Source organism: Bufo gargarizans, chromosome 8, assembly GCF_014858855.1.
Source record: "Bufo gargarizans isolate SCDJY-AF-19 chromosome 8, ASM1485885v1, whole genome shotgun sequence".
Lineage (NCBI taxonomy): Eukaryota > Metazoa > Chordata > Amphibia > Anura > Bufonidae > Bufo > Bufo gargarizans.
In genome coordinates this window covers 73,671,855-73,699,577 of record NC_058087.1, presented here as the reverse complement: position 1 = coordinate 73,699,577, position 27,723 = coordinate 73,671,855, and the positions used below count along the sequence as shown (strand labels likewise).

Sequence of the window (27,723 nt, the reverse complement as noted above, 5' to 3'; positions counted from 1 at the left end):
GCCACTTTGTCTTGGGACGGTAGCACTCCGTCTTGGGACACCCTATGGCCCAGGTACTCGATCTCCCTCTTGAAGAGATGACACTTCTTTGGCTTTACCTTCAGGCCATGGGATCGCAGTCGCTCGAGTACCTGCCCTAGCCGATTCAAGTGTTCTTGAAAAGTAGCAGAGTATACGATGATATCGTCTAGGTATATCAGAGTGGCTTCAAAATTCAGGTCTCCCAGGCATCTCTCCATCAGCCGCTGGAAGGTTCCAGGGGCATTAGTCAGTCCGAATGGCATCCTGTTGAATTCAAATAACCCCATGGGGAGTATGAATGCTGTCTTTGCCTTGTCCTGCTCAGCCACTGGTACTTGCCAGTACCCACTTGCTAGATCCAGGGTGGAGAAGTATTTGGCTCGTCCTAGAGCCGTCAGAGACTCCTCGATGCGTGGCAGAGGATATGAGTCTCGCGCAGTGCAAGCATTCAACCGCCGGTAATCCACACAAAATCGAATAGTGCCGTCCTTCTTCTTGACAAGCACCACTGGGGCTGCCCAAGGGCTCTGGCTTCCCCGCACCACTCCGGAATCTATCATCTGTTTCAATAGCGTCTTCACTTCCTGGTACAACTTGGGCGGAATCTGTCGATATCTCTCCCGAATTGGTGGAGTGTCCCCCGTCGGTATATCATGTGTGATAGCATTCGTGCAGCCAAAGTCATCGGCGTGGCGGGCAAACGCAGCCTGATTCTCCCACAGCATGGTTTCAACTGCTCGCTGTTGGTCTAAACTGAGAGCCTTAACATCTATCTCCATTTGATCCAAGATGGTTCCCCCATTCCATTCTGGGGTCGGCGCCTCTTCTGCACTGGCAGTAACTGCCAGGGTCCAACCAGCATCCCCTACCGGAGCTAGAGTCACTTCTCTCTGACTCAGGATTTCTCCCTGATGTAGGTACACACGAGCCAGTTCCACCCCTGGCGTCAAGGGAACTTCTAGATATCCCACATTCACAGCTCTTATGGGTACTCGTCCATTCTGGACCACTCCCAGTGTCCGGGCCACCAGGACGTCCTGACCCAGCTCTCCTAGGCCTGTTGGTTCAACGAACACCTCCATGCCTTCAAGATTACGGAAAGTTCCCACGGGTAACGTCAGCACGGTCTCCCGACCAGGGGGAAGGGTGAAGGTAGCCTTTCCTGGCGCTCGGATCGTTCCCACCGCCTGGTGTGCTGGTACACTTTTCTGTGTTCCACAAAAACGGATTAGCCGTTGAAATGCTTTCTGGGTAGGTTTGTGCGGGGTGGCTTGTTTCCAGTAACCCGGCCCCCGTTTGGTGAACATGATCTGATCCAATTCTCGCAGGATATTCATGCCCATTATCACCGGCACATCTTCTTTGAACGTTTCGGGGACCAACAAGATACCTTTCCGCCCCACTTCCTGTCCACATAGCCGTACATTCATCCACACGACCCCTGTGACAGGAATCTGTTGTTGGTTAGCCGCTGTAACCCGGACCAGTGTCTCTCGTTCTGGCTTGGCCAGCGCTTGAAAGTAACGGTAGAAGAATGACTCGGGCATAGTTGTCACTTGAGACCCAGTATCCACTAAGCAGTCGACAGGAACACCTTCGAACTCAGCTCGTATAGTGGGGCACCCTGCGACCAGGTGTTCGGAGCTTTGCTGGGTAACTTGGCTCTCCACCTCCCCTGCAGTACGCCCCACTACTGCAGGGGTCGGTAGTTTAACGGCGGCTCTTGGCGTCCAGCTGGATTATTCCGACACTCTCTGGCGAAATGTCCTAGATCTCCACACCGCCAACACTGTGCCCCTTGACGGCCCACTTTTTGCCTGCGAGTGGGAGGTGCCCTCAGAGCTTGGCTGGATGGCCCCACTGAAGGGTAATGAGGGGCTTGATGGTATGGTAAACTAGCATAAGGGCATTCGGGTGTAGGAACCCACGGAGTCGCCTGATAGGTTTGTTGTCGGGCTGGATAGGCAGCCTCAGTAGTATGGCGCGACTCTATCCGTTTCTCCAGGTGTGTCAACTTTTCGTGCATGGCACTCAGGGAGCTCTGCAAGTCTTGTACCACTCTGACCAGGGCTTCCTCATTTCTTGTAACCCCGGGGGGTGTAACGGTCTGGGTCCGTATTACTCCAGAAGCATAGCCGTCTTCTTTGTTTCGCGTCACGGCCTCTGCCAAAATTTGTCGAAAGGTTAGGGTAGGGTCTACTCTGACTCGTTCCCGCAGAGCCTGTTTCAGGGGATTGCTGTAGAGCCCCAGAATAAATTGTTCCCGCAGTATCCGGTCTATGGGTCCCATGCCAGTAACCCCATCTGCCTCTTTTTTTTGTACCTCGGCCAACACTTCCTGTAGGGCTGTAGCGTACTGAGAGACACCTTCGTCTTCCCGTTGAATCCGGTAAAAAAACTTCGCCCGGAGGTGCCCTGCACTGGCTGTTTCCCCATATATTTCTTCCAGGAATCTCACCATCTCTTGCAATGTATTGCGCGTGGCTTCTGGTTGTAGGAGAACATTTCTTCGGGCCTCACCCTCGAGAGCGGCCAAAGCAATTTCTACTTGTAGTTCTGGGCTGACATTGTAAATCCTAACAGCACTCTGTAACCTTGTCACCCAGTCTGACAGTGTCATGTTCTGGCCATCAAATTTGGGTAGCAAGTTGAACAACGTGCCAATAGGAAGGGCCCTTGCAAGGGTTCCACCATTGCCTGAGGTACTCACATTAACATCATGCACATTGCCTTCAGCCGCCTCCATCTCTGTGACTGTACCCTGCTCGCAGCGCCACTTGTAACGGTCAGCAGAGGAAGAGACCGTAGAGCAGGACTCAAGTACAGTGCAGCAGACAAGGAGGCTGAAGTAGAAACCGGCTTTATTAAAGGAGAACTCTAACTGCCGGAGAAGCAGATTTACAATATGAACAGCTTGAGAATTCACAACAAAGATAATGGAAATTTGCATAAAGAACACAAATGAATCACAAACACAGGTACAGACAATAGCAGGCTACTCTCTTCTAGGTAGTCCTATCTGTCCCCGCTACCCGGGGTGCACCTCTACGGTGCACTAAACTAAATCCTATTCCACTATGTCCTAGCTCCGGTTAGCATCAGTGCACTCACAGTTCGGTGTCCGGCACATGCAGGCAGGTACAGTCTGGGTCCCGATCTGGTTGCTTGCTTGCTTCCTTGCTTGCTTCAGCGTGGCTCAGCTCTGGCCTCTCTTTGTAGTCTCTGTAACTCTGGTTAGAGATAATCAGCAGCTCTGGACGTGTAATCAGGCAGGGCCTGGAATTCACTCACAGTTCCTCTGGTAGGTGCCTCTCACTACAGCAGTCTCTCTTCTACACCAGGACACATCAGCTCAGTCAGAGAGCAAACACACTCTAATGTCCCAGATACCATGTCACAGCAGGTTGGCAGGGAGAAGTCACTCTAATCTTCCCTGTGGATCTCCCTCTCAGTGCACAGCGTCCTTCTTCCTGTGTACTCAGACACCTGCACCCCAGGCTCTCTGCTCAGCCCGGGAAAAACACTTAACTCCTTGTCCTCTGGAAACAACTCCTCACACTGTCCTACTCAGCCACAGTGGCCTCTGGTGGCTGGAGGGAAACATGACAGTCTGCTATATATATATGTGTTGGAAATGTTGCTGGATGATCAGGGCTGCCTCTTACATGCGGGTCGGAGGTCCGGCCGCAGCACAGTGAAAGCAAGACGAGAAGCGGCCAGACAAAAACCGTAGCATGTTGTAGTATTTCTCCAACCTCCTCTTGGTTTGCCGTGCTGAGGCTGGCCAGAACAGCCTGCCGGACCCTGCTGTCCAGTGGCGGATTACAATAGGGACGTTCGGGCCGGCAGCCCCGGGCCCAGCACCGCTGGGGGGCCCAACACCGACCCGAACGCCCACATACTGTGGCGGGGCACAGGAGCGCATAGCTCCCTGTCCCGTCGCCGATCACCGCCATAGGCTTCAGGCCTAGTAGGCCTTAGGCCTATGCAGTAGTGAAATCCAGGCGCAGGCGGGCGTGATGACGTCATTGCGCGCCTGTGCCGGGACGCAGCACTGTGACGTGTGCACGCCTGCCTCATCCCGCCTTCCTCTGCAAGCAAGCACCTGGTCCTGGACATAGGTGAGTATTTAGCTTTTAATTAATTAATTAATTATTATGGGAGGGACTACTATGTGGGGGCAAATTACTATATAGGGCAGTGTGGGGGAAACTATTGTGTGGGGGCAGTGTGGGGGAAACTATTGTGTGGGGGCAGTGTGGGGGAAACTATTGTGTGGGGGCAGTGTGGGGGAAACTATTGTGTGGGGGCAGTGTAGGGAAAATTGCTATGTGGGGACAGTTTGGGGAAATTGCTATGTGGGGACAGTTTGGGGAAATTGCTATGTGGGGACAGTTTGGGGAAATTGCTATGTGGGGACAGTTTGGGGAAATTGCTATGTGGGGACAGTGTGTGGAAATTGCTATGTGGGGACAGTGTGTGGAAATTGCTATGTGGGGACAGTGTGTGGAAATTGCTATGTGGGGACAGTGTGTGGAAATTGCTATGTGGGGACAGTGTGGGGAAATTGCTATGTGGGGACAGTGTGGGGAAATTGCTATGTGGGGACAGTGTGGGGAAATTGCTATGTGGGGACAGTGTGGGGAAATTGCTATGTGGGGACAGTGTGGGGAAATTGCTATGTGGGGGCAGTGTGGGGAAATTGCTATGTGGGGGCAGTGTGGGGTAATTTCTATGTGGGGGCAGTGTGGGGTAATTTCTATGTGGGGACAGTGTGGGGAAATTGCTATGTGGGGGCAGTGTGGGGAAATTGCTATGTGGGGGCAGTGTGGGGAAATTGCTATGTGGGGACAGTATGGGGAAATTGCTATGTGGGGACAGTATGGGGAAATTGCTATGTGGGGGCAAATTACTATGTGGGGGAGGGTGGGGGCAAATTACTATGTGGGGGAAACTATTGTGTGGGGGCAGTGTGGGGAAATTGCTATGTGGGGACAGTGTGGGGAAATTGCTATTTGGGGGCAAATAACTATGTGGGGCAAATTAGTATGTGGTGGAAATTACTGTGTAGGGGCAAACTACTATATGGTTGGGTTGCAGTTTGGGATAATTACTGTGTGTGGGGAAATTACTATGGGGGGATTACAGTGTGGTGGAAATTACTATATAGGGTTGTTGCTTATGGGGAGGCACTGTAGGGGCAATTCTATTATTTTTGGTGACACTATAGAGGGATAATTGCCTGGAGCACAATAGAGGGTTGTATTATTACTCGGGGCACTATAGGGGACATTATAGCTGCTGTGGACACTTTAGGAACATTTGGGGTCATTTATCAAACTGGTGTAAAGCAGAACTGGCTTAGTTGCCCATAGCAGCCAATCAGGTTCCAACATTCATTTTTGACAGCTATTTTGGAAATTCAGTTCTACTTTACACCAGTTTCATAAATGACTCCAATTATGTCTATTAGGGTCACTATTTTTTCAGCAGTATAGTACCTGGGGCATTGGGGATCACAACGGGCACAGTATTGGGAGTGGCAGCAGGATGACACTGTGGGGACACCAGGATGGGGGGGTTGATGGAAAAATTTAGATGTGTTACAAACTGTAGAGACGAGATGTGGCTGAAAGAATTTGCCATGGTGGTCTGGGTCAAATGGAGGAGAAGAGGAAAGAGAAGGTCTACATGACAGGCGTTGTCGCTGGATGTAAGAGGTATGTGGTGCTGTATTACCCTCCATGTCTTTTTTATTATAATTATATGTATTTAAAATCTTTCAGTTTAGGACCCAATTTGGGGTATTTTTTTTAGTCTGAAGATGTCATATGGCCTAGCAAGAGACTGTGGTGCTCACGAAGCACCGCAGCCTCTTCATACAAAAAAAACTAAACTAAAATGGAGGGAGGGGCCCAAGTTGGGTAGACAGCCCCAGGCCTGTCATGCACTTAATCCGCCCCTGCTGCTACCGCAAGTGTGAAAGAAGCCTAGCACAGTTTTTCATAGTGTATACACTGCACTATACCCTGTGTAGACTGTTTAGAATGAAATTATGTATTGATTCATTCTCTTCGAAATGTAAAATTAATGAAGGTAATGTTGTGCACTTATGCTGGAGGTTTCCAAAGTTAAGGTACTGGACTGAGATTAGTGGATCCTTTTAAATTATCGCTCCAGCAGATCCTGGGCTGTATGTCCAGGGATATACCTCCAGTTAAGTAGTTTAGAAGAAACCTAAGACTGTGCTTGTAATGGCTGTGTTAACAGCACGAAAAATAATCTTAATAAATTAGATACATAACAATAACTATGAATCTTAAAGAGCCACTGTACTTTCACACAATTTTATTTCATTTGCTAGAGAATGGTGTAGACAGCAGATTTCTACATCACTTTATTTTAAAAAATCTGAAGTCCAGCTGAAAAAAGCTGTAAAGTTATGGCCACTAGGGGTCTCACTTCCACCTAAGTTGTCAGGCAAGATCCATCCCTAGTAAGAGAGACACAGAACATAGCATAGATGAAGTGGAGGCGTGTCAGAGCTAGCTGGGATCCTGAGCCTGATAAAACAACTGCTTCTTCACTACTTCTGAATTCACAGGAGCCTCCTAACTTTTTGTAAGTGTGATTTATCCCTCCTAATCTGTTCTGTGACCTATGGAGCTGAAAACAAATGTAGTGGGAAGTAAGAGAAAGGATGTCACAGCAGTACAGTGCTGGTAGATTCCACAGAATGGAGACACTCCCTGCTTCTGAGAGAAATGCATCTAGCTGTTGTAATGACCGACGTCACACACAGGGAGGAAAACAGGGAAAGCCCTGCCCAAGGGAGAGGGAAAGGTGGTGACCCCTAACTCACCTTGCGGCTGGCACCTGACTGCCCTGACGTCCCTAGACGGGTTCCTCACCCGTGCGGCGATCACGTGCCTAAACCCTGGCTTTCCCTGAAATGAGCCCTAGATAGTGAACGGGCCGGTGGGATCGCTAGTCCGCACCACTGACGCTAAGAGGGAAACACCGGGGAGAGGACAGACAAATACAGACAAACACATACACCCAGGTGGGCGACCACAGCAGTCCACAAAGGTCCAACAGGGATCCGGAGGGTAGCGTTCTGAATCAACAATCCGAGAACGCAGCAACACAGCTCCAGTGGGTCAGAATAGATGTCCAGGCAGGAAGCTCTATCTCTGGCAACCAGAGAAGTGTGAGAGAGGAATATAAGGAGGTTTGGGAGTGCTGGACAAGGAACAGCTGAGGAGAAGGAGCTACGGATCCCTGAGTGAGCCAAAAGGGTTTGCAAAGCAAACCCAGAAAGCTACCATAAGGAAAACAGCCCTATTTTAAATAGAGCGTGCAGCCAACCACTGCGACTTCCTGACCCCGGGTATAACGGAGTCAGGCGTGGTTCTCGATACCCTCGTGACAGCTGTGCAGCTGAAGAAGGTAATAATTAGGCTAAAAAACACATTATGGAAGTCCAAAAAGACCTATTCCTCCACAGTTATGATTGTACAAAGAAGCTCAGACATTATGCTAACTTTTTTTGAAAACTCAAATACACTTTAATATATTGTATGAGAAATGTTATTAGGAAGATAAAAAAAAATAGTCTCCCACTGTTTTATTACATTTTGGGAAAATGATTGAGAAATATGGTAGAGGATGAAAAATGAGAACAGTTAAATTGGTGTTGTTGACTTTAGGCCCCTTTCACACGGGCGAGATTTCCGCGCGGGTGCAATGCGTGAAGTGAACGCATAGCACCCGCACTGAATCCGGACCCATTCACTTCTATGGGGCTGTGCATATGAGTGGTGAATTTCACGCATCACTTGTGCGTTGCGTGAAAATCGCAGCATGCTCTATATTGTGCGTTTTCCACTCAACGCAGGCCCCATAGAAGTGAATGGCGCAGCGTGAAAATCGCAAGCGGCCGCAAGCAACTGCGGGATGGCGACCCGATCAATATTATTTTCCCTTATAACATGGTTATAAGGAAAAATAATAGCATTCTGAATACAATAGCGCTGGAGGGGTTAAAAAAATAAATAAAAATGTAACTCACCTTAATCCACTTGATCGCGCAGCCCAGCTTCTCTTCTGTCTTCTGTGCTGTGTGCAGGAAAAGGACCTGTGGTGACATCACTCCGGTCATCACATGATCCATCACATGATCTTTTACCATGGTGATGGATCATGTGATGACCGGAGTGACATCACCACAGGTCCTGTTCCTGCACACAGCAAAGAAAGAAGAGATGCCGGCTGCGCGATCAAGTGGATAAAGGTGAGTTAAATTTTATTTTTATTTTTTTAACCCCTCCAGCGCTATTTTACTATGCATTCTGTATTCAGAATGCTATTATTTTCCCTTATAACCATGTTATAAGGGAAAATAATACAATCTACAGAACACCGATCCCAAGCCCGAACTTCTGTGAAGAAGTTCGGGTTTGGGTACCAAACATGCCGATTTTTCTCACGCGAGTGCAAAACGGATTACAATGTTTTGCACTCGCGTGGAAAAATTGCGCATGTTCCCGCAACGCCCTCACACATTTTCCCGCAACACCCGTCTGAAAGAGGCCTTACAAGTGATGGCCTATCCTCAGGACAGGCCATTATTATCTGAGGGTAGGAAGTCGGTGCTGTAACTACACAGTGCCATCCATTGTGCAGTGGACAGAGCTGGTTACTGCAGTGTTGCTTCCACTCATTACTTGTACAATGAAGTATAAAATAATGAATATGGTAAAAGGTACATTGGGTCACATGTACAAAACATTTTGTGCTAAAAATGGAGCACATACCAAGCTCTATTACAGTTTGTGTTATCTGGCACACATGGTCGAACACAGATTGTAAAATTGTAACACATAAGGAGGATGGTCCAAAAATGTACATTATTTATTATCCCATAGGTAAATCTATTGTGTAGATTCTACCTGCTAAACTGAATAGTTGTCTACTTACCGACCATATCTTCTCGAGTTGCTCAAAGGCATTTGACACACCAGAGAATGCTGGATATCCCTGAAGCATTTCTATAAAAATACATCCTGCACCCCTAGAATAGACAGAAAGGCAAAATATTCTCAAACTCTGTAACTGGTGGCATGCTCTATTTCTGTAATGGAGCCCATACACATAACTACAGACTGAGGGCTCACGCACATGACCGTATGTATTTTGTGGTCCGCAAAAAATACAGATGATGTCCATGTGCATTCTGTATTTTGTGGAACGGAACAGCTGGCCCTTAATAGAACAGTACTATCCTTGTCCATAATGCAGACAATAATAGGATATGTTCTATTATTTTGCAGAAAGGAAATACGGAAACGGAATGCACACGGAGTAACTTCAGTTGTTTTTGCGGACCCATTGAAATAAATGATTTCGCTTACGGTCCGCAGAAAAAAACGGACACGGAAAGAATTAGCAGATTCTGGAGGAACTGGCCTATTTTCTCATGTGTACAGAGGTATGCCAGATGCCCCCTGACAGATGTCAGTGTAAATAAGTTTTTTCATGATGAATTTTGACACCTGACTCATTTGTTCTCAGGGAGAGAAGCCACCACCAAAGGTATTTAACAGCGGCTTTATTCAGAACACATTTTGGCGCATTTAATGCCAAAAACTAGGTGCATTCACAGTAGTAATTGTGAGCCTATAATTGCAACCCAGATTAAATGAATTGGACTCATTAAAGGATCCTTTACTTTGACAAAAACAACATAATGATATATGCTAGTGTGAATGAGGCTAATACAGTAGCCCCTAGATCTTGGGACCTAATGCAATTCTTATTTAGTTAAAACTAACCTTCCCAGAATAATGAATTCCTATATAACAAAAGCTTTCAACGAAAAGCACAGTGAGGGTTAACTGCAGAAGGCACCTTAGCACCTGCGTTCCTAAAATGGTTCCTGTCCTTACCGCTGTGCGTCTGCTCTGTATTCTGTGCCATCATCCACTGCTAGGATGAAACAGTTTGTGTTATCTTTCATCCTTCGTGCACACCTCGGACGTGGAGGGGGTGCAGCACTGGAAAGCTCAGAACATCATTTAGATTGCGACTATATGCCTCGCCTTGTGTTTCATTTTGCTCTTCACCACCTTGTCTCTTGGTATGATCTCTATGTCCTCCTGCCCTTGCGTCTGTATCCAGCATCTTTATGAAGTGCAGACAAAGCGCACAGAGAGCTTCCTTCAGTGTAAGAAATAATATAGCACCATACCTCCGGTCAGCGGATTATAGGGTGCTGAAGCTCCTACATCAATCGTATCTTTTACTACTTTTACTATCCCTATTGTTTTATTTATGAAGGGCATGCCATCTTAAAGGGAACCTGTCACCTGGATTTTGGGTATAGAGCTGAGGACATGGGCTGCTAGATCGCCGCTAGTGTAACACCCCAGAGTTGTGTTACTACATGCTACTATCTCCTAAGAGCCTTTATACTGTCATCAGATATGATTTTGCTCATGTCTTCCACAAATGTGCATATAAATCTATGTCACATAGGCTAATTACATGAACAATTGCATTTAACAGATTTATATGCACATTTGTGGAAGACATGAGCAAAATCATATCTGATGACAGTATAAAGGCTCTTAGGAGATAGTAGCGGGGTAGAGGCATGTAGTAACAGAACTCTGGGGTGTTACACTAGCGGCGATCTAGCAGCCCATGTCCTCAGCTCTATACCCAAAATCCAGGTGACAGACTTGGCCATATTCCCAGCTACAGCACCTTCAGCTCTGCTGGATGAAGAGAGCAGAAACTACAGATAAACTACAGATAAACTCCAGAGTTCCACGAAGAAAGCATCCCCTGAGAATCCATCTGTGAGAGAAGTCCAGAGCCCTAGGAGAAGCCTATTCCTCCTCAGCTAGTCTGTCCCCACACAGCAGAAGTTGCAAGCTCCAAATTTAAAGCAGAAGTACTCATTCCTGCCAATCATTGCCAAAACCTGCTGGGACCAAGAGACCAAAGCTCTAAACCGCTTGGATGCAAGTTATTTCAAGTAAAGCAACGTTTGAATTTCATCTAAAGGTCTGGACATCATTTATTCTGCCAAGTTCCTTTATTACGCCTACTATCACTACACTCAAATTTATTGCAAGTGAGCCAGGAGTCCGGCCGTACCCAGGTAGGAGACACTGTAACACAATTCCTAATCTGGGACGTGCGTTATACCACCTTGAAAGGGCCCTGGGATAGTACCCTGCGTACGCTGCAATTGGCATCACGAACAAATACTGAATACTATCCACCCGTACCTGGCCAATGCACTAGCACATCTGCAATATCCAGTCCCCATAGCTCGCTGTGGTTCTATTGTGTAAAAAAAAACTTGTTTTATATTTTATAGATATGTAAATAACCCGTGGATGAGTCCTGTCTCCTCCATGCTTCAGAGATGAGTTCAGCGTTCTCTGACTCTGAGCCCACCCACGCCCACTGTGGAGCCCCGCATCCTCCGAATCTCCTCCTTGCTCCACGACGTCACAAAGCTAGAGCGCCGTAATCTCGCGATGCGCGAGCTAGCGCATGCGCAGTTCGTTCCCTGAGGCTGATGCCAGCACAGGGAAGGAACACTATGCCGAGACTGTGCATGAAGCTAGAGATTACGGCGCTCTAGCTTTGTGACGTCGGGGAGCAAGGTGGAGATTTGGAGTATGCGGGGCGGTGCTGGGCTCCTTCACAGTGGGCGTGGCTGGGCTCCGGAAACGTTAGTAACAGCTCCTTGGGCTTCTTACTTGCCTCATTTACATATCTATAAAATCGTTTTTTGGCACAATTAAAGCACACAGAGCTATGGGGACTGGGTATTGCAGATGTGCTAGCGGCCATCTAGCAGCCCATGTCCTCAGCTCTATACCCAAAATCCAGATGACAGATTCCCTTTAAGTCATGTTCTTATAGTAGGTCAGACGCGTCTTCCACTGTGAAGTCTAGCAGAACCTGGCCCCCATTTACTAACGTGAGTGTGCCTAAATTTTGGAATAATCTGAGCCAAAATCTGATGCAATTTGTGACATCTAGGTTTAGAGAAATGATCTGTCCCTAGCCCGAAAGAAGTGGCGCTTACCAGGAATAGGGTGTGACTTTGCATGAAATGGCTGAAGCCTAAGATGCAATGTTTTGCCAAATTTGCACCACAATTCTGACATAAAATTCTGTCCAGTGGCGTAGCTAGAAATGACTGGGCCCCACTGCAAATTTTTGAATGGGGCCCCCATCCCCCAGTAATTTTTTCACAACCCCTTCCTTTCATGCCGCCCCCATTCCTGTGACTAGTAAAGGTCGCTCTCTCAGACCAGGCCCGGCAGCTGTTCCATCCGTTTTATACACTGTCTATACTGCCACTGTATATCATTTCATAGTGTAATACTGTTGAGGGGGCCCTGACCAAATCTTTTAGTCCTCCTCCTCCTGGATGGGCCCCTTCTAGGTCAGGGCCCCAAAGCAGCCGCTTCCCCTGCTTCCCCTATAGTTACGCCCCTGATTCTGTCTCAAACTAAGCCAATTAATAGTCGGTATAAAGTTAGACAAAAAAGGTCCATCCGTGCACCGCATTTATCATCCAGCCTCAGTAACGGTGATAAATCTAGTTGATTTGGTCTAAGTTTACAACATCTACAGGATTTTCTAATCTGCTCCAATGTCATATATAAAGGAAGAGAGCAGGGAAGGACTGGGAACTTGTAGGCAGGTCCGAATTGACATAAGGCGGGGCAACACAAGTAGAAGGGGCAAATGCCAGTAGGGGTAAGCAATACTATAGCGTAGCACAAAATACCATCCCAGCAGAACCAAATACAATAGTGCAGCCCCAGCAGAAGAAATACCACAGTGCAGCACAATATACTGCCCCAGCAGAAGAAATACCACAGTGCAGCACAATATACTGCCCCAGCAGAAGAAATACCACAGTGCAGCACAATATACTGCCCCAGCAGAAGGAAATACAACAGTGCAGCACAATATACTGCCCCAGCAGAACCAAATACAACAGTGCAGCACAATATACTGCCCCAGCAGAAGAAATACCACAGTGCAGCACAAAATACTGCCCCAGCAGAACCATATACCACAGTGCAGCAGAATATACTGCCCCAGCAGAACCAAATACCACAGTGCAGCACAATATACTGCCCCAGCAGAACCAAATACCACAGTGCAGCACAATATACTGCCCCAGCAGAACCAAATACCACAGTGCAGCACAATATACTGCCCCAGCAGAACCTAATACCACAGTGCAGAGAACCAAATACCACAGAGCAGACCAAAATACTGCCCCAGCAGAACCAAATACCACAGTGCAGCACAAAATACTGCCCCAGCAGAACCATATACCACAGTGCAGCAGAATATACTGCCCCAGCAGAACCTAATACCACAGTGCAGAGAACCAAATACCACAGAGCAGACCAAAATACTGCCCCAGCAGAACCAAATACCACAGTGCAGCACAAAATACTGCCCCAGCAGAACCATATACCACAGTGCAGCAGAATATACTGCCCCAGCAGAACCAAATACCACAGTGCAGCACAATATACTGTCACAGCAGAACCAAATACCACAGTGCAGACCAAAATACTGCCCCAGCAGAACCAAATGCGACAGTGCAGCGCAAAATACCTCCCCAGGAGCTGTCCCTCTTTTGTGACCATCAATAGCTGCCATTTTCTATCCTCCTCTTCCTCCAATTAATATGGGCTCCCATACCTCACCACAGAATTCAACTGTATCACTTTCCTAAGGACAGCCATACAATTAAATGTAGGAGGGCACCTACAGCCACCAGCCAGGTACATAACTACCTGATGCTCCCAGCGTTATTAATGTTGAGAGCATCGGATCATTATGTACCCAGCCAGCAGTATTGAGGAGGGCTGGTGCCCCTTGGCAATAGTCCACCGGGAAATTGTCTATAGGGTTTATGCCCAGCCCCAGAAGAGGGCTTCATTACATTTAAGAGCGACACTAGGGAAGCTTGTGCCTGTTACGGCCTGCTCACAACGTGCTATGGGAGGATGCAGCGGCGGTCATGCGGGGATCAGGAGTGACGCGGGTGACAGCGAGCGGGGTAAGTATAATCTATATGAGGGGCCCGGGCATTAGGGCATGTTTTAGACTTTGGATATCCCCTTTATATAAGCCCAGTTTTCACATAAATGATGGACATACATTGCAGAGAATTTACCAAAGTTGTATAAAAATTAGCCCTTTTTTCCCCCAATTTTACACTGCACTTGTCACTTGTGAAAAAAGTGAGCGGGGCTTAGCAGGTGGGGACATGGCCTCCCATGTGCCCAACAGAGATTTACTCTTGTTTACGACAGAAACTAGCATAACTTATAGCAGCCATCTTTTCAGGCTAATAGCTGCTGTACAGTAGATTTGCTTTTCTGAGCATGGACTGCCAGAACACAAGCCAAATTTATTAAGAGACCTGCTAATAAATTTGGCACATCTTACTCTAGTGCACTTATGAACTGGGGCGGACTGAGAACTTAAAGTGGCCCTGGAAAAAAATCCTAAAAGTGGCCTCATGCTGTAGGTGGGTCCAAATTGACAAAAAGGGGCAACACAAGTAGGTGGGGTCGGCATTACCATAGTGCAAAATACTGTCCCATCAGAACCATATACCACAGTGCAGCACAATATACTGCCCCAAAAGGTGTCCCTCTCTGGTGGCCATCAATAGATGCCATTTTCTGCCCTCCAGTTCTCTCTGGATAGGATATGGAGCAGGGGGCTTAAGAAGTGAGATGTGGGCCACAGCAGATAAATTCAGGAGAAAATGTGTGGCTCAGGATTAAGCCATACATTTTTATGTAGCAAAACTGTAGTATACAGTAACCAAATAGAAGCACAAAAGAAATAATAAAGGTAATACATAGTACATTATTAATGCAAAAGCAGGTCTGTTCTCACCAGATATCAAGGTCAGATGAATAATCTGTGGCACCTAAAAGCACATCCGGTGGACGGTACCAGAGAGTGACCACTTCTGAGGAATATGTTTGGCTGGGGATTGACTTGGCACGGGCAAGACCTATGGAAACAGCAAGTAAGAATATGTCATTCAAATTATTCCTAGATTTGCATATTAAAGAGGTTGTCCAGGACTTCTATATTGATAGCCTATTCCCAGGGGCGGATTGGCCATAAACCATACAGGGAAATTTCCCAGTGGGCCAATGCTGGAGTGTAGGGATGCCCCTAACAGGTAACTTATTAACTCAAAGATATGGGAGGAAAGATGTGGAGCGACTAAATCTGTCTCCCCCCTCCCCCCCCCCCCCCTCCCCTTGTCCCCCATATCCCATGATAGCACCCTATATTCCCCAAACTAGCCAATAATTCCCACTCATCTTGACCTTTCTCTGCAGGTAACCTCAATATATAAAAAGATAATAGGAAGAATAAAGAAATATGAGGCCATCAGAGAAGGTAGTGTGAATATATATTAGATAAATAAAGCGATACACAAATATTATAACGTGGGAGTAGCTACCAGTAGAGAGATAAACCCAAGATGGATAGAATACTAAGGGATAGGTATAATGGAAATACCTCCTGACGGGAACCTCCAGAGAGAACAAGAATGGAAGCACCATCACAGCCGGAATCTAAGTCCGTGAACATGCGCGTCAGAGATGCGTCGAGCTCAATGTATTGAGAAGGCTGATGACTAAGTCGGCGAGCATGCGCAATAGCTCAAAATCGGAGAGCAACTACATCAACTGGGCGTGCGTGACAGCACCTGATGACGTGGACCAATTGGAAGGAGGCAGCCGACGTCAGACGGGCGGAGCTATGATGTAAACAGACGCCTGCTAATGACGAGGACCAATTGAAGGGAAGTAGCCGAGGTCAAGGGGCGGTAGGTATGACGAAAGCAAGCCGAACCACGGCGCACATCCAATCGGCACTTGGGAAAAGAAACCTTCCATCACGCCCCCTAGTGAGGCTCCCAATAATGATGTCACAAACAAAGGCTATATAAGTTGGTCGCAAGGAGGACACGCGTACACTCTGCCCTAACCCCTGAAGACGCCGTGATACGGCGAAACATGTCGGGGGGCAGCGTGAGGCTCTGAATTTTATGGCAGCTGTTCATTAGGCCATTACAGAGAAATAAAATGAATTGCACTTAACAAATAACAAATACAGGCAAGCGCGCAGCCTGTTAGTGAAAGTGTGTATCAAACCCAGTCAGATGACGGTCCTGACAGGGTAATCTAAAGGGATAGACAAATGGCCAGTGACCACTGAGAATTTTAACATTAGTTATCTACACCATAATTATTAAATAATATGAAATAAAAGCTAAGTCTTAGTTAAGTAGGTAGGTGCAGTGAAAGTGGTGTAATTAGTCCCAAAAGGACATTAGTAGTAGAAAGTGTTGATTAACACACCACACCTCTGTTCTTAAAGGGGAAGTACAGTTATTGTAATGCCCTGGAGGCCACCCAAGACCTCCTCACTGCCGCTGCAGGGTACAGAGGAGCTCTCAGCAGTAATTAATGCTGTGAGAATCAGTAACTCATGTACCTGGCCAGTGACCACCTATGCCCTACTGAATTCAACTGCTCTGCCCCACATGTCACCTCTTAATCCCCCTGCTCCATATGTTAATCAGAAACAACTAGAGGAGGAGGACAGAAAATAGCAGCTAATGGTGGCCACCACAGAGGGACAGCTTTTGGGGCAATATATTGTGCCGCACTGTGGTATATGGCTATGATGGGACGGTATTTTGCGCTATGGTATTGCTAACTGCGTCTACCTGTGTCGCTGTGTTTTCTGTCAATTTGGACCCGCCTACAACATGGGGGCACTTTTAGTTTTTTTTTTTCCAGGGCCACTTTAATCTCCCAGTCCGCCCCTGCCTATTCCTATCACTTTCAGATTGGCAGGGGTTTGACTCCTAGCACCCCTTTAATCAGCTGTTCTGCAGTATCTCTGGAGCCAATTAGTGGCCGGGTTGGTAACTTCAATGCTGCTCCTGTTGAAGTGAATGGGAGGAACACTGCAGTAACCTGCCCCAGCCACTACACAGCAGACCGAGCTTTGTAGATCTGGCACTACTGCAGAACAGCTGATCGGCACTGGTGCCAGGAGTTGGACCTCTCTTAAAGATAGGCCATTAATTTAAAAGTCCCAGAGAACCCCTTGATACCTAATTTTCTATGTAAAAATACAAATATATTTAGGATTTTTCATTCATGTGTATTACAGAATTTACCTTCATTGGTGTAATGATTTACATGAACAATGCACAAGGCAATAATCGGGAACAAAAAACCAACCAAGTGGAGTTTTGTATCAAAAAAATATCATTTATTTATAAAATATAAAAGATGGAGAACAACGGGATGTTATGATACAGTACACGGAGAAAGCACAGGGTAAGCACATTCAAAAAGAACACCATGGACCTGCACAAATTAATGTACAGTAAGGTACGGTCAAAAAGATAGGATAAAAACTGAGGCTCTGGGGACCCCAAAAAGGTATCTGGTATGATGGTCACCCCAATAGGGGTATGGTACACGCGGCACCACAGATACTGGGTGAACCCCGGAGCCTCAGCTGGTATACCCTAAAATGTGGGCATCACTGTCAGTCCAATGTTATAATGAAAAAGTAACGAAAGATACAATAGGTGGACGTCTGAATGTATGGGACCTGGTGAGAACACATACAGAGGACCCCACATAAATCTAGCACATGCTAATGCGGACCGTACCTGAGGACATGGCGGCAGTTGAAGTGACAGACCCTGGGCGCGGGACCTCGACGCGCGTTTCACCTCACGGCTTCGTCAGGAGGTACTTTGCATTGTATGGACAGGGTATATATAGGACATGATGGGGGTAGGGCAATGGATAAAAATTACCTTGATTCGGCACATCTGTGGACCACACGAACGGGCGCGGGAGGCTCCATGATAGGCAGCGCCATCTTTCAGCGCGTCCACGTCTGCGCACCGCGCATGCGCGGCGACAAAAGCAGACGAGCCGGAGCGCATCGAGATGGCGTCACCCAGCGCATGCGCACCCCGCGACCCCCGTGGAACGCAGGTGAGCCGCGGTCCATGTCTCAGCCAGAGACAGGAGAACGGGGCGTAATCACGCAACTGCCATAATGCTACAGGTGCACACTGTCGTGACCTCACCAGGCCCCACACCCACAGGAATTGTCATGTAAAAGGAAGACATCAGTAAGCCTGTGACATTAGAACAATACGTGACATTAAAACAATACGTAATAACCATGATATAATCATGAGTATAACCATTAGTGACATGGCTACCTGATGTGCACATATAGTAACACATCATATAGCAGAGATAATAGGAAAGGTGACATATAAGGGGTCCGTACAGGTAGAGTCACAATAGTGACTACTATAATGAGACCCTATAGTTGATACATAATAACAATGATAATAAACGTGTAATGTGCTAAAGGTTCATGGCAGTGAAACCACATTATAATCAGTGCCGTGCTCATACATTTAAATAATAATATTGTGCATAAGAAAAAGGAGAAAAAGGAAGAAGATTATATCAATAAAAACATTACGTATGTAAAATAATGCTCTCAGTCGTATTTGTAAAATCATTAGTATACGTGATCCAAAGTGGATCTAATCCGATCATATGAATCGACATTACCAGTAAAACCATAATGCACCCATCGGATATGCATAGCAGTATAATCTCTCGATTACTGTGGCCCGGGGTGTCGCCCCATGCGCCCCCATCGCCTCTGCAGCGGGCCCACAGGATAAAGTCTTTTTATACAACATTATTTTTCTTAGGAACATCAGTGGATGTTTGTCTCTTTTCGCATTACCGCCTGACTGCACCCACCGTTGAGATCCACATACCCTTTATGCTTCTGTCCTTTGGACTACTCTCTTGTTACTCGAGAGATTACACTGCTATGCATATCCGATGGGTGCATTATGGTTTTAATGGTAATGTCGATTCATAAGATCGGATTAGATCCACTTTGGATCACGTATACTAATGATTTTACAAATACGACTGAGAGCATTATTTTACATACGTAATGTTTTTATTGATATAATCTTCTTCCTTTTTCTCCTTTTTCTTATGCACAATATTATTATTTAAATGTATGAGCACGGCACTGATTATAATGTGGTTTCACTGCCATGAACCTTTAGCACATTACACGTTTATTATCATTGTTATTATGTATCAACTATAGGGTCTCATTATAGTAGTCACTATTGTGACTCTACCTGTACGGACCCCTTATATGTCACCTTTCCTATTATCTCTGCTATATGATGTGTTACTATATGTGCACATCAGGTAGCCATGTCACTAATGGTTATACTCATGATTATATCATGGTTATTACGTATTGTTTTAATGTCACGTATTGTTCTAATGTCACAGGCTTACTGATGTCTTCCTTTTACATGACAATTCCTGTGGGTGTGGGGCCTGGTGAGGTCACGACAGTGTGTACCTGTAGCATTATGGCAGTTGCGTGATTACGCCCCGTTCTCCTGTCTCTGGCTGAGACATGGACCGCGGCTCACCTGCGTTCCACGGGGGTCGCGGGGTGCGCATGCGCTGGGTGACGCCATCTCGATGCGCTCCGGCTCGTCTGCTTTTGTCGCCGCGCATGCGCGGTGTGCAGACGTGGACGCGCTGAAAGATGGCGCTGCCTATCATGGAGCCTCCCGCGCCCGTTCGTGTGGTCCACAGATGTGCCGAATCAAGGTAATTTTTATCCATTGCCCTACCCCCATCATGTCCTATATATACCCTGTCCATACAATGCAAAGTACCTCCTGACGAAGCCGTGAGGTGAAACGCGCGTCGAGGTCCCGCGCCCAGGGTCTGTCACTTCAACTGCCGCCATGTCCTCAGGTACGGTCTGCATTAGCATGTGCTAGATTTATGTGGGGTCCTCTGTATGTGTTCTCACCAGGTCCCATACATTCAGACGTCCACCTATTGTATCTTTCGTTACTTTTTCATTATAACATTGGACTGACAGTGATGCCCACATTTTAGGGTATACCAGCTGAGACTCCGGGGTTCACCCAGTATCTGTGGTGCCGCGTGTACCATACCCCTATTGGGGTGACCATCATACCAGATACCTTTTTGGGGTCCCCAGAGCCTCAGTTTTTATCCTATCTTTTTGACCGTACCTTACTGTACATTAATTTGTGCAGGTCCATGGTGTTCTTTTTGAATGTGCTTACCCTGTGCTTTCTCCGTGTACTGTATCATAACATCCCGTTGTTCTCCATCTTTTATATTTTATAAATAAATGATATTTTTTTGATACAAAACTCCACTTGGTTGGTTTTTAGTTTACTCTGAATTGGTGCAAGTGGTCATTATAGCTGTCTTAATTGACAGAGCTGCCTTGTTGTAGGTTAACAATAATCGGGAACAATCTGTTCCCAGTCATTGCCTGCTCGTTCAGCTGCATTCAAACACAGCAGTCATCCCCTCTGTAAGGGGATGAATTTTGCTTTTATGATGGTTCATCCCAATTCAGAGTCATTGTTTGTAGGCAGCACGTCCATATTTACAGTGGACATAAAAGACGAGAAAGCTTTTTCATTTTTGTTCGATGTGTGATCTCTGGCACCTTTACATGGGATAACAGTGAAGAAACGTTCGTACAAATGTATTTGTCGAGATTTTTTCCCATGTAAAAGAGCCCATCCCATACCATAACCTAAATGGTAAACTGCAAAATAATCAAACTGTGCTAATTGTTCGTCCTCTTGCTCCAGGGTTTCTAGAATGTATAAAAGATGCCATTTTTCCTCCACCATCTTGGGCTCCTCATCAATTTATTCTCATCAAGTGCTTTTAAATTACCTTATCATTTAGCTGCAATAAAACACTAATATTTGGGCACTGTATAGCAGAAATATTCAGTCGCTGTATGTCAGTAGTAGTAAGTCAGAGCAACTGGACCTGTTGTACTTTTTCTTGAAGAGGTTTAGCTAATCATCCAACTGAAAGGACGGATGATGAGAGAAACATCTCCAAGAGAAAATACAAGTTCGGTCGCTCTGACCTATTACTGCTGACATACCATGTCCTGGATGCATGAGAACCTTCACTGACATAGCCACTGTGTGGTTTTATTCACTATGGTGTATCATGGCACGTTATGTTAAGCACCAAAAATCATATATGGTCCCCTGTCATGTTAATGCAGGAGGACCTTTGCCAAAGTTTTTTCTTAGTAAAAAAATGTAATTGCTGGACCCAACTCCGTTTTCGTAAAAAAATATACAGTACCTCTCATGCATGGAGCAGTTATATCTGCATAATTAAAGCCGCAGTGTTACATGGTCACTATATGGTACCAATGATGGATTATAATAGGGGCGTTCAGGTCGGCAGCCCTGGGCCTGTCATCGCTGGGGGGCCCAACGCCGTCCTGAACGCCCACCTACAACGGTGGCGCACAGGAGCGCATAGTTCCCTGCCCCACCTCCGATCACTGCCATAGACTTCAAGCCTAGCAGGCCAGAGACCTATGCGGTAGTGAAATTCCGGCGCAGACGGGCATGATGACGTCATTGCATGTCTGTGCCAGGACGCAGTACAGTGACACGTGCGCGCCTGCCTTTGCACACCTGGACATGTTTTTTTTTGTGTTTTTTTTTAGGTGTCAACTTTGGGGAATATTGGGGGATGGGCGGTGGCGGCACAGGAGGACGTATTAGTGAAGGGACAGTACATCAGGGGCAAATTACTATATTGGGGCTGGCTATGTGGGGGCAAATTACTATATTGGGGTTGGCAGTGTGGGGGCAAATTATTATGTGGGGGCAAATTATAATGGGGAGATTACTATGTGGGGGCTGTGTGGGGGCAAATTATTTTGGGATGGATTACTATGTGGGGGAAGTGTGGGGGCAAATTACTATATGGGGCAGTGGGGGGGGGGCAAATTACTATATGGGGCAGTGTGCATGGGGGCAGTGTGCTGGAAATTACTATATGGGGCAGTGTGGGGCAAATTACTATGTGGGGAAATTACTGTGTGGGGGCAAATTACTATATGGGGGCAGTGTGGTGGAAATTACTATGTGGGGCAGTGTGGGGCAAATTACTATGTGGGGGCAAATTACTATATGAGGGCAGTGTGGGGGGGGGCAAATTACTATAGGGGGGATTACTATGTAGGGGTACTGTGGGGGAAATTACTATATGGGGCAGCGTGGGTGGCGTTGCTATTGGGGAGGCACTGTAGAGGCAATTCTATTATTTCTGGGGACACTATAGGGGATTATTACCTGGAGCACAATATAGGGTGGTATTATTGTTACTGGGGGCACTCTAGGGGACATTATAACTGCTGTGGACACTATATGGACATTTGAGGTAATTTATCAAACTGGCTTAGTTGCCCATAGCAACCAATCAGATTCCACCTTTCATATTTGACAGCTCCTTTGGAAATCCAGTTCTACTTTACACCACCAGTTTGGTGAATTACTCCAATTATGTCTATTAGGGTCCCAACTTTTTAAGCAGTATAGTACCTGGGGTATTGGGGAGCACAACGGGCACAGTATTGGGAGTGGCAGCAGGATGACATTGTCGGGACACCAGGATCGGGAAGTTGATGCAAAAATTGAGAAATCTAACGTGTCTGTGTAACAAACACTGTAGAAACGAGATGTGGCTGAAAGAATTTGTCATCACAGTCTGGGTCAAACGGAGGAGAAGAGGAAAGAGAAGATCTACATGACAGGAGATGTCCCTGGATGTAAGAGGTATGTGGTGCTGTATTCTCATCCAAGTGTTTTTTATTATAATTATATGTATTTTAAATTTGGCGACCAAATTTTTCAGTTTAGGAGCCAATTTGGGGTATATTATTTAGTCTGGAGATGTCATATGGCCTAGGAAGAGACTGTGGCACTCACGAACCACCTCAGCCTCTTAATAAATAAAAAAAAAAATATATATATAAAAAATATATATATATGGGTAGACAGCCCCGGGCCTATCATGCACTTAATTCTCCCCTGTATGCCACTCAGGCGCATAACTAGAAAAGGCTGGGCCCTATAGCAAATTTTTGAATGTCCCCACAACACACCTCCTGAGGCTAGTCAAGACTGCCCACGCTTGCCATACAACCCCTAATAAACACACACTCAGGATGAGGAGTCAAGATTTTATAGAATGCCACCTTCAGAGTATAATGACTCCTTAGGGCCTCTTTCACAGTAGTCAATCCCACACTGTAGAATGCCCCCTTATTGCCCAAACACAGTAGAATGCCTCTCTTTACTGGACAGAACTGAGCAATTTTGATGGGTGGGAGAAGTGGGGTGCCAGGCTCCTGCCAATCTGATACTGAAGGCCTATCTTGAGTATAAGCTATCAATATCACAATCCTAGAATACCCCTAGATAAGCTAGGACTCGGCTTCCTTAGAATATATAAATGTTAATGTGTTGTATTTTGCATATATACAGGGATTTTTTTTTATAATTTAAGATTATGGACTATGTAAATGCAGTTTGTCCTGTGCCAACTTCTTGGTAACTTCTAGTCGCCTTATAAATTACAGCATTTTGTGAATTATCCTATAATGTCGCTGCCATTAATACTACACGTTTCCAGTATGTGGCCGATTAGTCTGTTGACCAGAAACAAACTAAAGGCAGATTGCTGCTTTGATAGAAGAATCCTGTAGTATCCCCTGGTATATTGCAGACTGTACATCAAAAGAAGGTTCCTGAAAAATAAGACTCCCAGCCACAGCCCCTGTTGTTTCCACTGCTGTGCACAAAATGGTCTTATCAGGGCCGTACTTACCAAAGTCAGCCAGTTTGAGCTCCCCTAGGTAGCTGATGAGAAGATTCTGCGGCTTTAGGTCCCGATGTAGGATGTGCTGGTGATGGATATAGGCCAGACCTCGAAGCAACTGGAACATGAAGAGCTGCATGAGGAGATAAAAAGTTTCAGATGAAAAGGAGATTCTCTTCACCTTGTACAGAAGGACTTCTCCTATAGTTCTGCTTAGAATCGGTATCTCATAACATGCTGGTACCAGGCTTTTCTAATTTACTATACAGAAATCAGTGCAGATAAATAGAGTTGAACAAAATACATGCATACGGTCAGCATGTCTCTCAAAAGAAGAGAACCTCACACAAGCCTCTTTCCAGGAACTACTACCTCTAGGACATTTAATAGGAAAATGTTTGAGGCTTCGGTTTCTGCTGCAATCACGGAGGCATCTGGGGCCAATTGGTGTGGTGTATGGTATGCTCCTAGTGGAAAGAGGGTTAAGGTTAATGCTATGATTGCCCGCGGTCTCTACGTACCCAACTGTACTGTGTCTAGAATCAGGTGTCGGCTACTCTCACTTGCCACAGGCCCTAATGAACACCAGCAGGCCAATTTAGAGACGGGGAAGCTTAGGTAGACAGGCTGGGAGGACGTGGCCTGAATTTATTACAATGAGGCTACAAACACACGACCGTATGTGTTTTGTGGATCCTCATATCATCTGTTTTTTTTTTTTTTGAAGATCCATTGTAACAATGCCTAAAATGGACAAGAATAGGACATGTTCTATTTTTTTGCGGGGCTACGGAATGGACATACTGATGCGGACAGCACATGGTGTGCTGTCCGCATTTTTTGCAGGCCCATTGAAATGAATGGGTCCGAATCCTATCCGCAAAAGAAAAACGGAACGGACACGGAAACAAACAATGTTCATGTGCATGTAGCCTGAATCTAATAAAAAAACATGTCTGCAAATTTTATAGAAGTTCTATTTTGACATGAAAGACCATTCGAAAACAGTAACAGAAAAGGGAGCTCACTGGAATATAACTCGGCCTGCTATACCACCTAGCTTCCTAATATAGTTAATGGTAAATGGCCGGTTTTCATTAAAAATGAATTCACATTTATTATTCCCTAAAATACATGTATGGTACCTTACAATACTAATATAAACAAAAAATACAAATAAAAAAACAGTCTAATAAAAAATTACCGAAGCCCTGGCTACACCAAGCCATTGCCAATAACAAAGTGATGCTGTCCCAATTATTAAAGGGATTTTCAAGTTATCTAGATATGGGTTATAAATAAAAGGTAATAACTTACTCAGGTCTCAAATTTCCCGTGGCAATAATTCTGTGCCCCCCCCCCCCCCCGACACAGAGGACCACAGAACCGTTGGCACATGAGCTGTGGGAAATTTAAACGGTAAGTAGATAATAATTAGTTACTTTCACCCATATCCAGCTTACCTGTACACTGTTGTCAAGCTTTTCCCACCCTGCACTATTATAGCATCAATGTACAGTTCACTGGTGCCATTTTGCATGCATTTGGGGGGAAAGGTGCCAACATACCATTTTTTTCAAATGTGCAGAAAAGCATAGCCAACAGAATTTCTTTTGCATGTGAACCTATGGAGGACTTTACGCCATTGTACAGTGTTAAGTGAACATGCGAGAGCCTAAAGGTAGCATTGCGGTCTTAGAGCGCGTCTGTCACATGCCAGAGTGAATATACCACCACATAAGGTATGTTCCCCGAACTATAACCATACCTTTCTTGTGAAAATCCATTTCTATAATCCAGAGAAATGTTTCTTTTTCATTTTTATGCAAATAACCATACTCAACCTACATTGGAGGTATGTTTGCTTTTGTAAATTATTTTAAGGACCGTAATAGGCTTCATCCTTATGTCCTTCGGCTACTTTCACATCTGCAGTAGAGTTCACTAGAGTTCACTGTACCCAGTATAGCCGGATAGGGCTGTGCACCGCTGGACCTCATCACTTATAATGGAATCCGGCAGGAATCTGGCCAGTTTCCAGCATGAGCACTGGGTTTCAGCAGTACAAAAACCGGTGCCAGACTTTGAGAAAAGTTAAATAAAGAAAATGATATGCATGCCAAAATAAAAAAATAATAATAAAAAAAAAAATTACAACTATTTCTGCAAAAATCAAGCCATTGCATTAAAGGGGTTGCCTGGGTTCAGAGCTGAACCAGGACATATCCCCTTCTTCAACCAGGCAGCCCCCCTGATAAGAGCATTTCATGCTCCGATGCTCTCCCTTGTCCTGTGCTGCATCGCGCAAGACAAGGGCTGTTTTGTTCACATTTTTACACTGCTAGGCAGAGGTTTCCGCCTAGCAGTGATCCTGGTGAAGTCACTGACACTAATGGCCTAGCCTGTAGACCGCTAAAGCGCCGCCCTAGCCCCATTAGTGCCGGTGACATCAACAGGCTCACTGCTAGGCGGAAGCCTCCACATGGTGAGATCTGGTACGTTACCGGATCTCCTGAAAAAGTCCTTGCCCTGCGCATGAAATGCTCCGATACTCAATTCAAAGGGGCTGTCGGGGTAAAGAAGGGGGCTCTGAACACAGAAACCCCCTTTATCTGTTGTCAATGGAGAAATAAAGGCCCAGATTTACTAATCCTGGCGATAGTGGAAGCTAAGGCTGTCTAGAAAGTGCCGGCGACGTGCGGTCCGCAAAATGCAGAACACATATTGCCGGTGTCCTTGTATTGCAGATCCGCAAAACACATATGGACGTGTGAATGGACCCTAAGACTCCTGCTTTTATACCTTCTGAGGGCTCTTTTTCACCCCAAAAATTTTTGCGCTCCTTAAACGGTCCGTTTTTTAGTTCCGTATACTGAACCATTCATTTCAATGGTTCCGCAAAAAAACGGAATGTATTCCGTATGCATTCCGTTTCCGTATTTCCGTTTTTTCCGTTCAAAGATAGAACATGTCCTATTATTGCCCACAAATCACGTTCCGTGGCTCCATTTAAGTCAATGGGTCCACACACAAAAAATTGAACACATACTGAATGTACTCCGCATGTCTTCCGCATCCATTCTGTTTTTGCGGAAACATCTATTGAAAATGTTATGCCCAGCCCAATTTTTTCTATGTAATTACTGTATACTGTATATGCCATACGGAAAAATGTAACGGAAAAACGGAATGGAACCGGAAACACTACTGAAACAAAAAACTGAAAAATACTGATCCGTTAAAAACGGCCTGCAAAACACTGAAAAAGCCATAGGGTCGTGTGAACGAGCCCTAAACAGGACAATATTAGTTTCCAGCCATTGTACTGGACATCATAGAGAAACGGATAGATCTATCCTATGGATAGGTGATAAATATTGTTCATAGACCAACCAATTTAATGTTATTACTTAATTTTAATTAAAAAGAATAACATGAAAAATGCAAATGCAGATTTGGTAGAATGCACAGAAATGAATATTCACGGCATATTCTAAAATCTGTATGGATTTTTTTCCACAGCATGCAAATAGGAGTTATTAAATCTACAAACTGCCAGCAACACTAGTATATAATCCACCAGTATATAACTGGTTCTTTGGTGAAGGTCTTACTCGAACATTGTAGGGTAAAAGTCCACCTGGGTGCTGGGCCATGTACTGCGACAGGTCTGTATGCTGCAAGGAATCAAAAAGTAGTAGTTATTGAAGCTGGAGGCAACACATGATCAAACATTAGAATATTAGAGCCGTATGAAAGGTCCCACGGCCAAAACCCCATCAATCATTGACGTCACACATAACTAAAACACTAA

General features: G+C 45.7%; 1 protein-coding gene across 5 annotated transcripts in view; it reads right to left on the bottom strand.

Annotated features, from left to right (window-relative positions):
• CDK15 (cyclin dependent kinase 15) overlaps nucleotides 1–27,723 on the bottom strand; it is a 225,216-nt gene that overhangs the window by 99,821 nt on the left and 97,672 nt on the right. For all 5 annotated transcript variants that reach the window (XM_044304650.1, XM_044304651.1, XM_044304649.1 and 2 more), the window contains 4 exons: nucleotides 27,524–27,586; nucleotides 23,919–24,042; nucleotides 14,989–15,109; nucleotides 9,001–9,094 (listed from right to left, as the gene is read on the bottom strand). In XM_044304650.1, coding sequence (XP_044160585.1) covers nucleotides 9,001–9,094; nucleotides 14,989–15,109; nucleotides 23,919–24,042; nucleotides 27,524–27,586 — 402 coding nt within the window. The remainder of the gene's footprint in view (nucleotides 1–9,000; nucleotides 9,095–14,988; nucleotides 15,110–23,918; nucleotides 24,043–27,523; nucleotides 27,587–27,723) is intronic.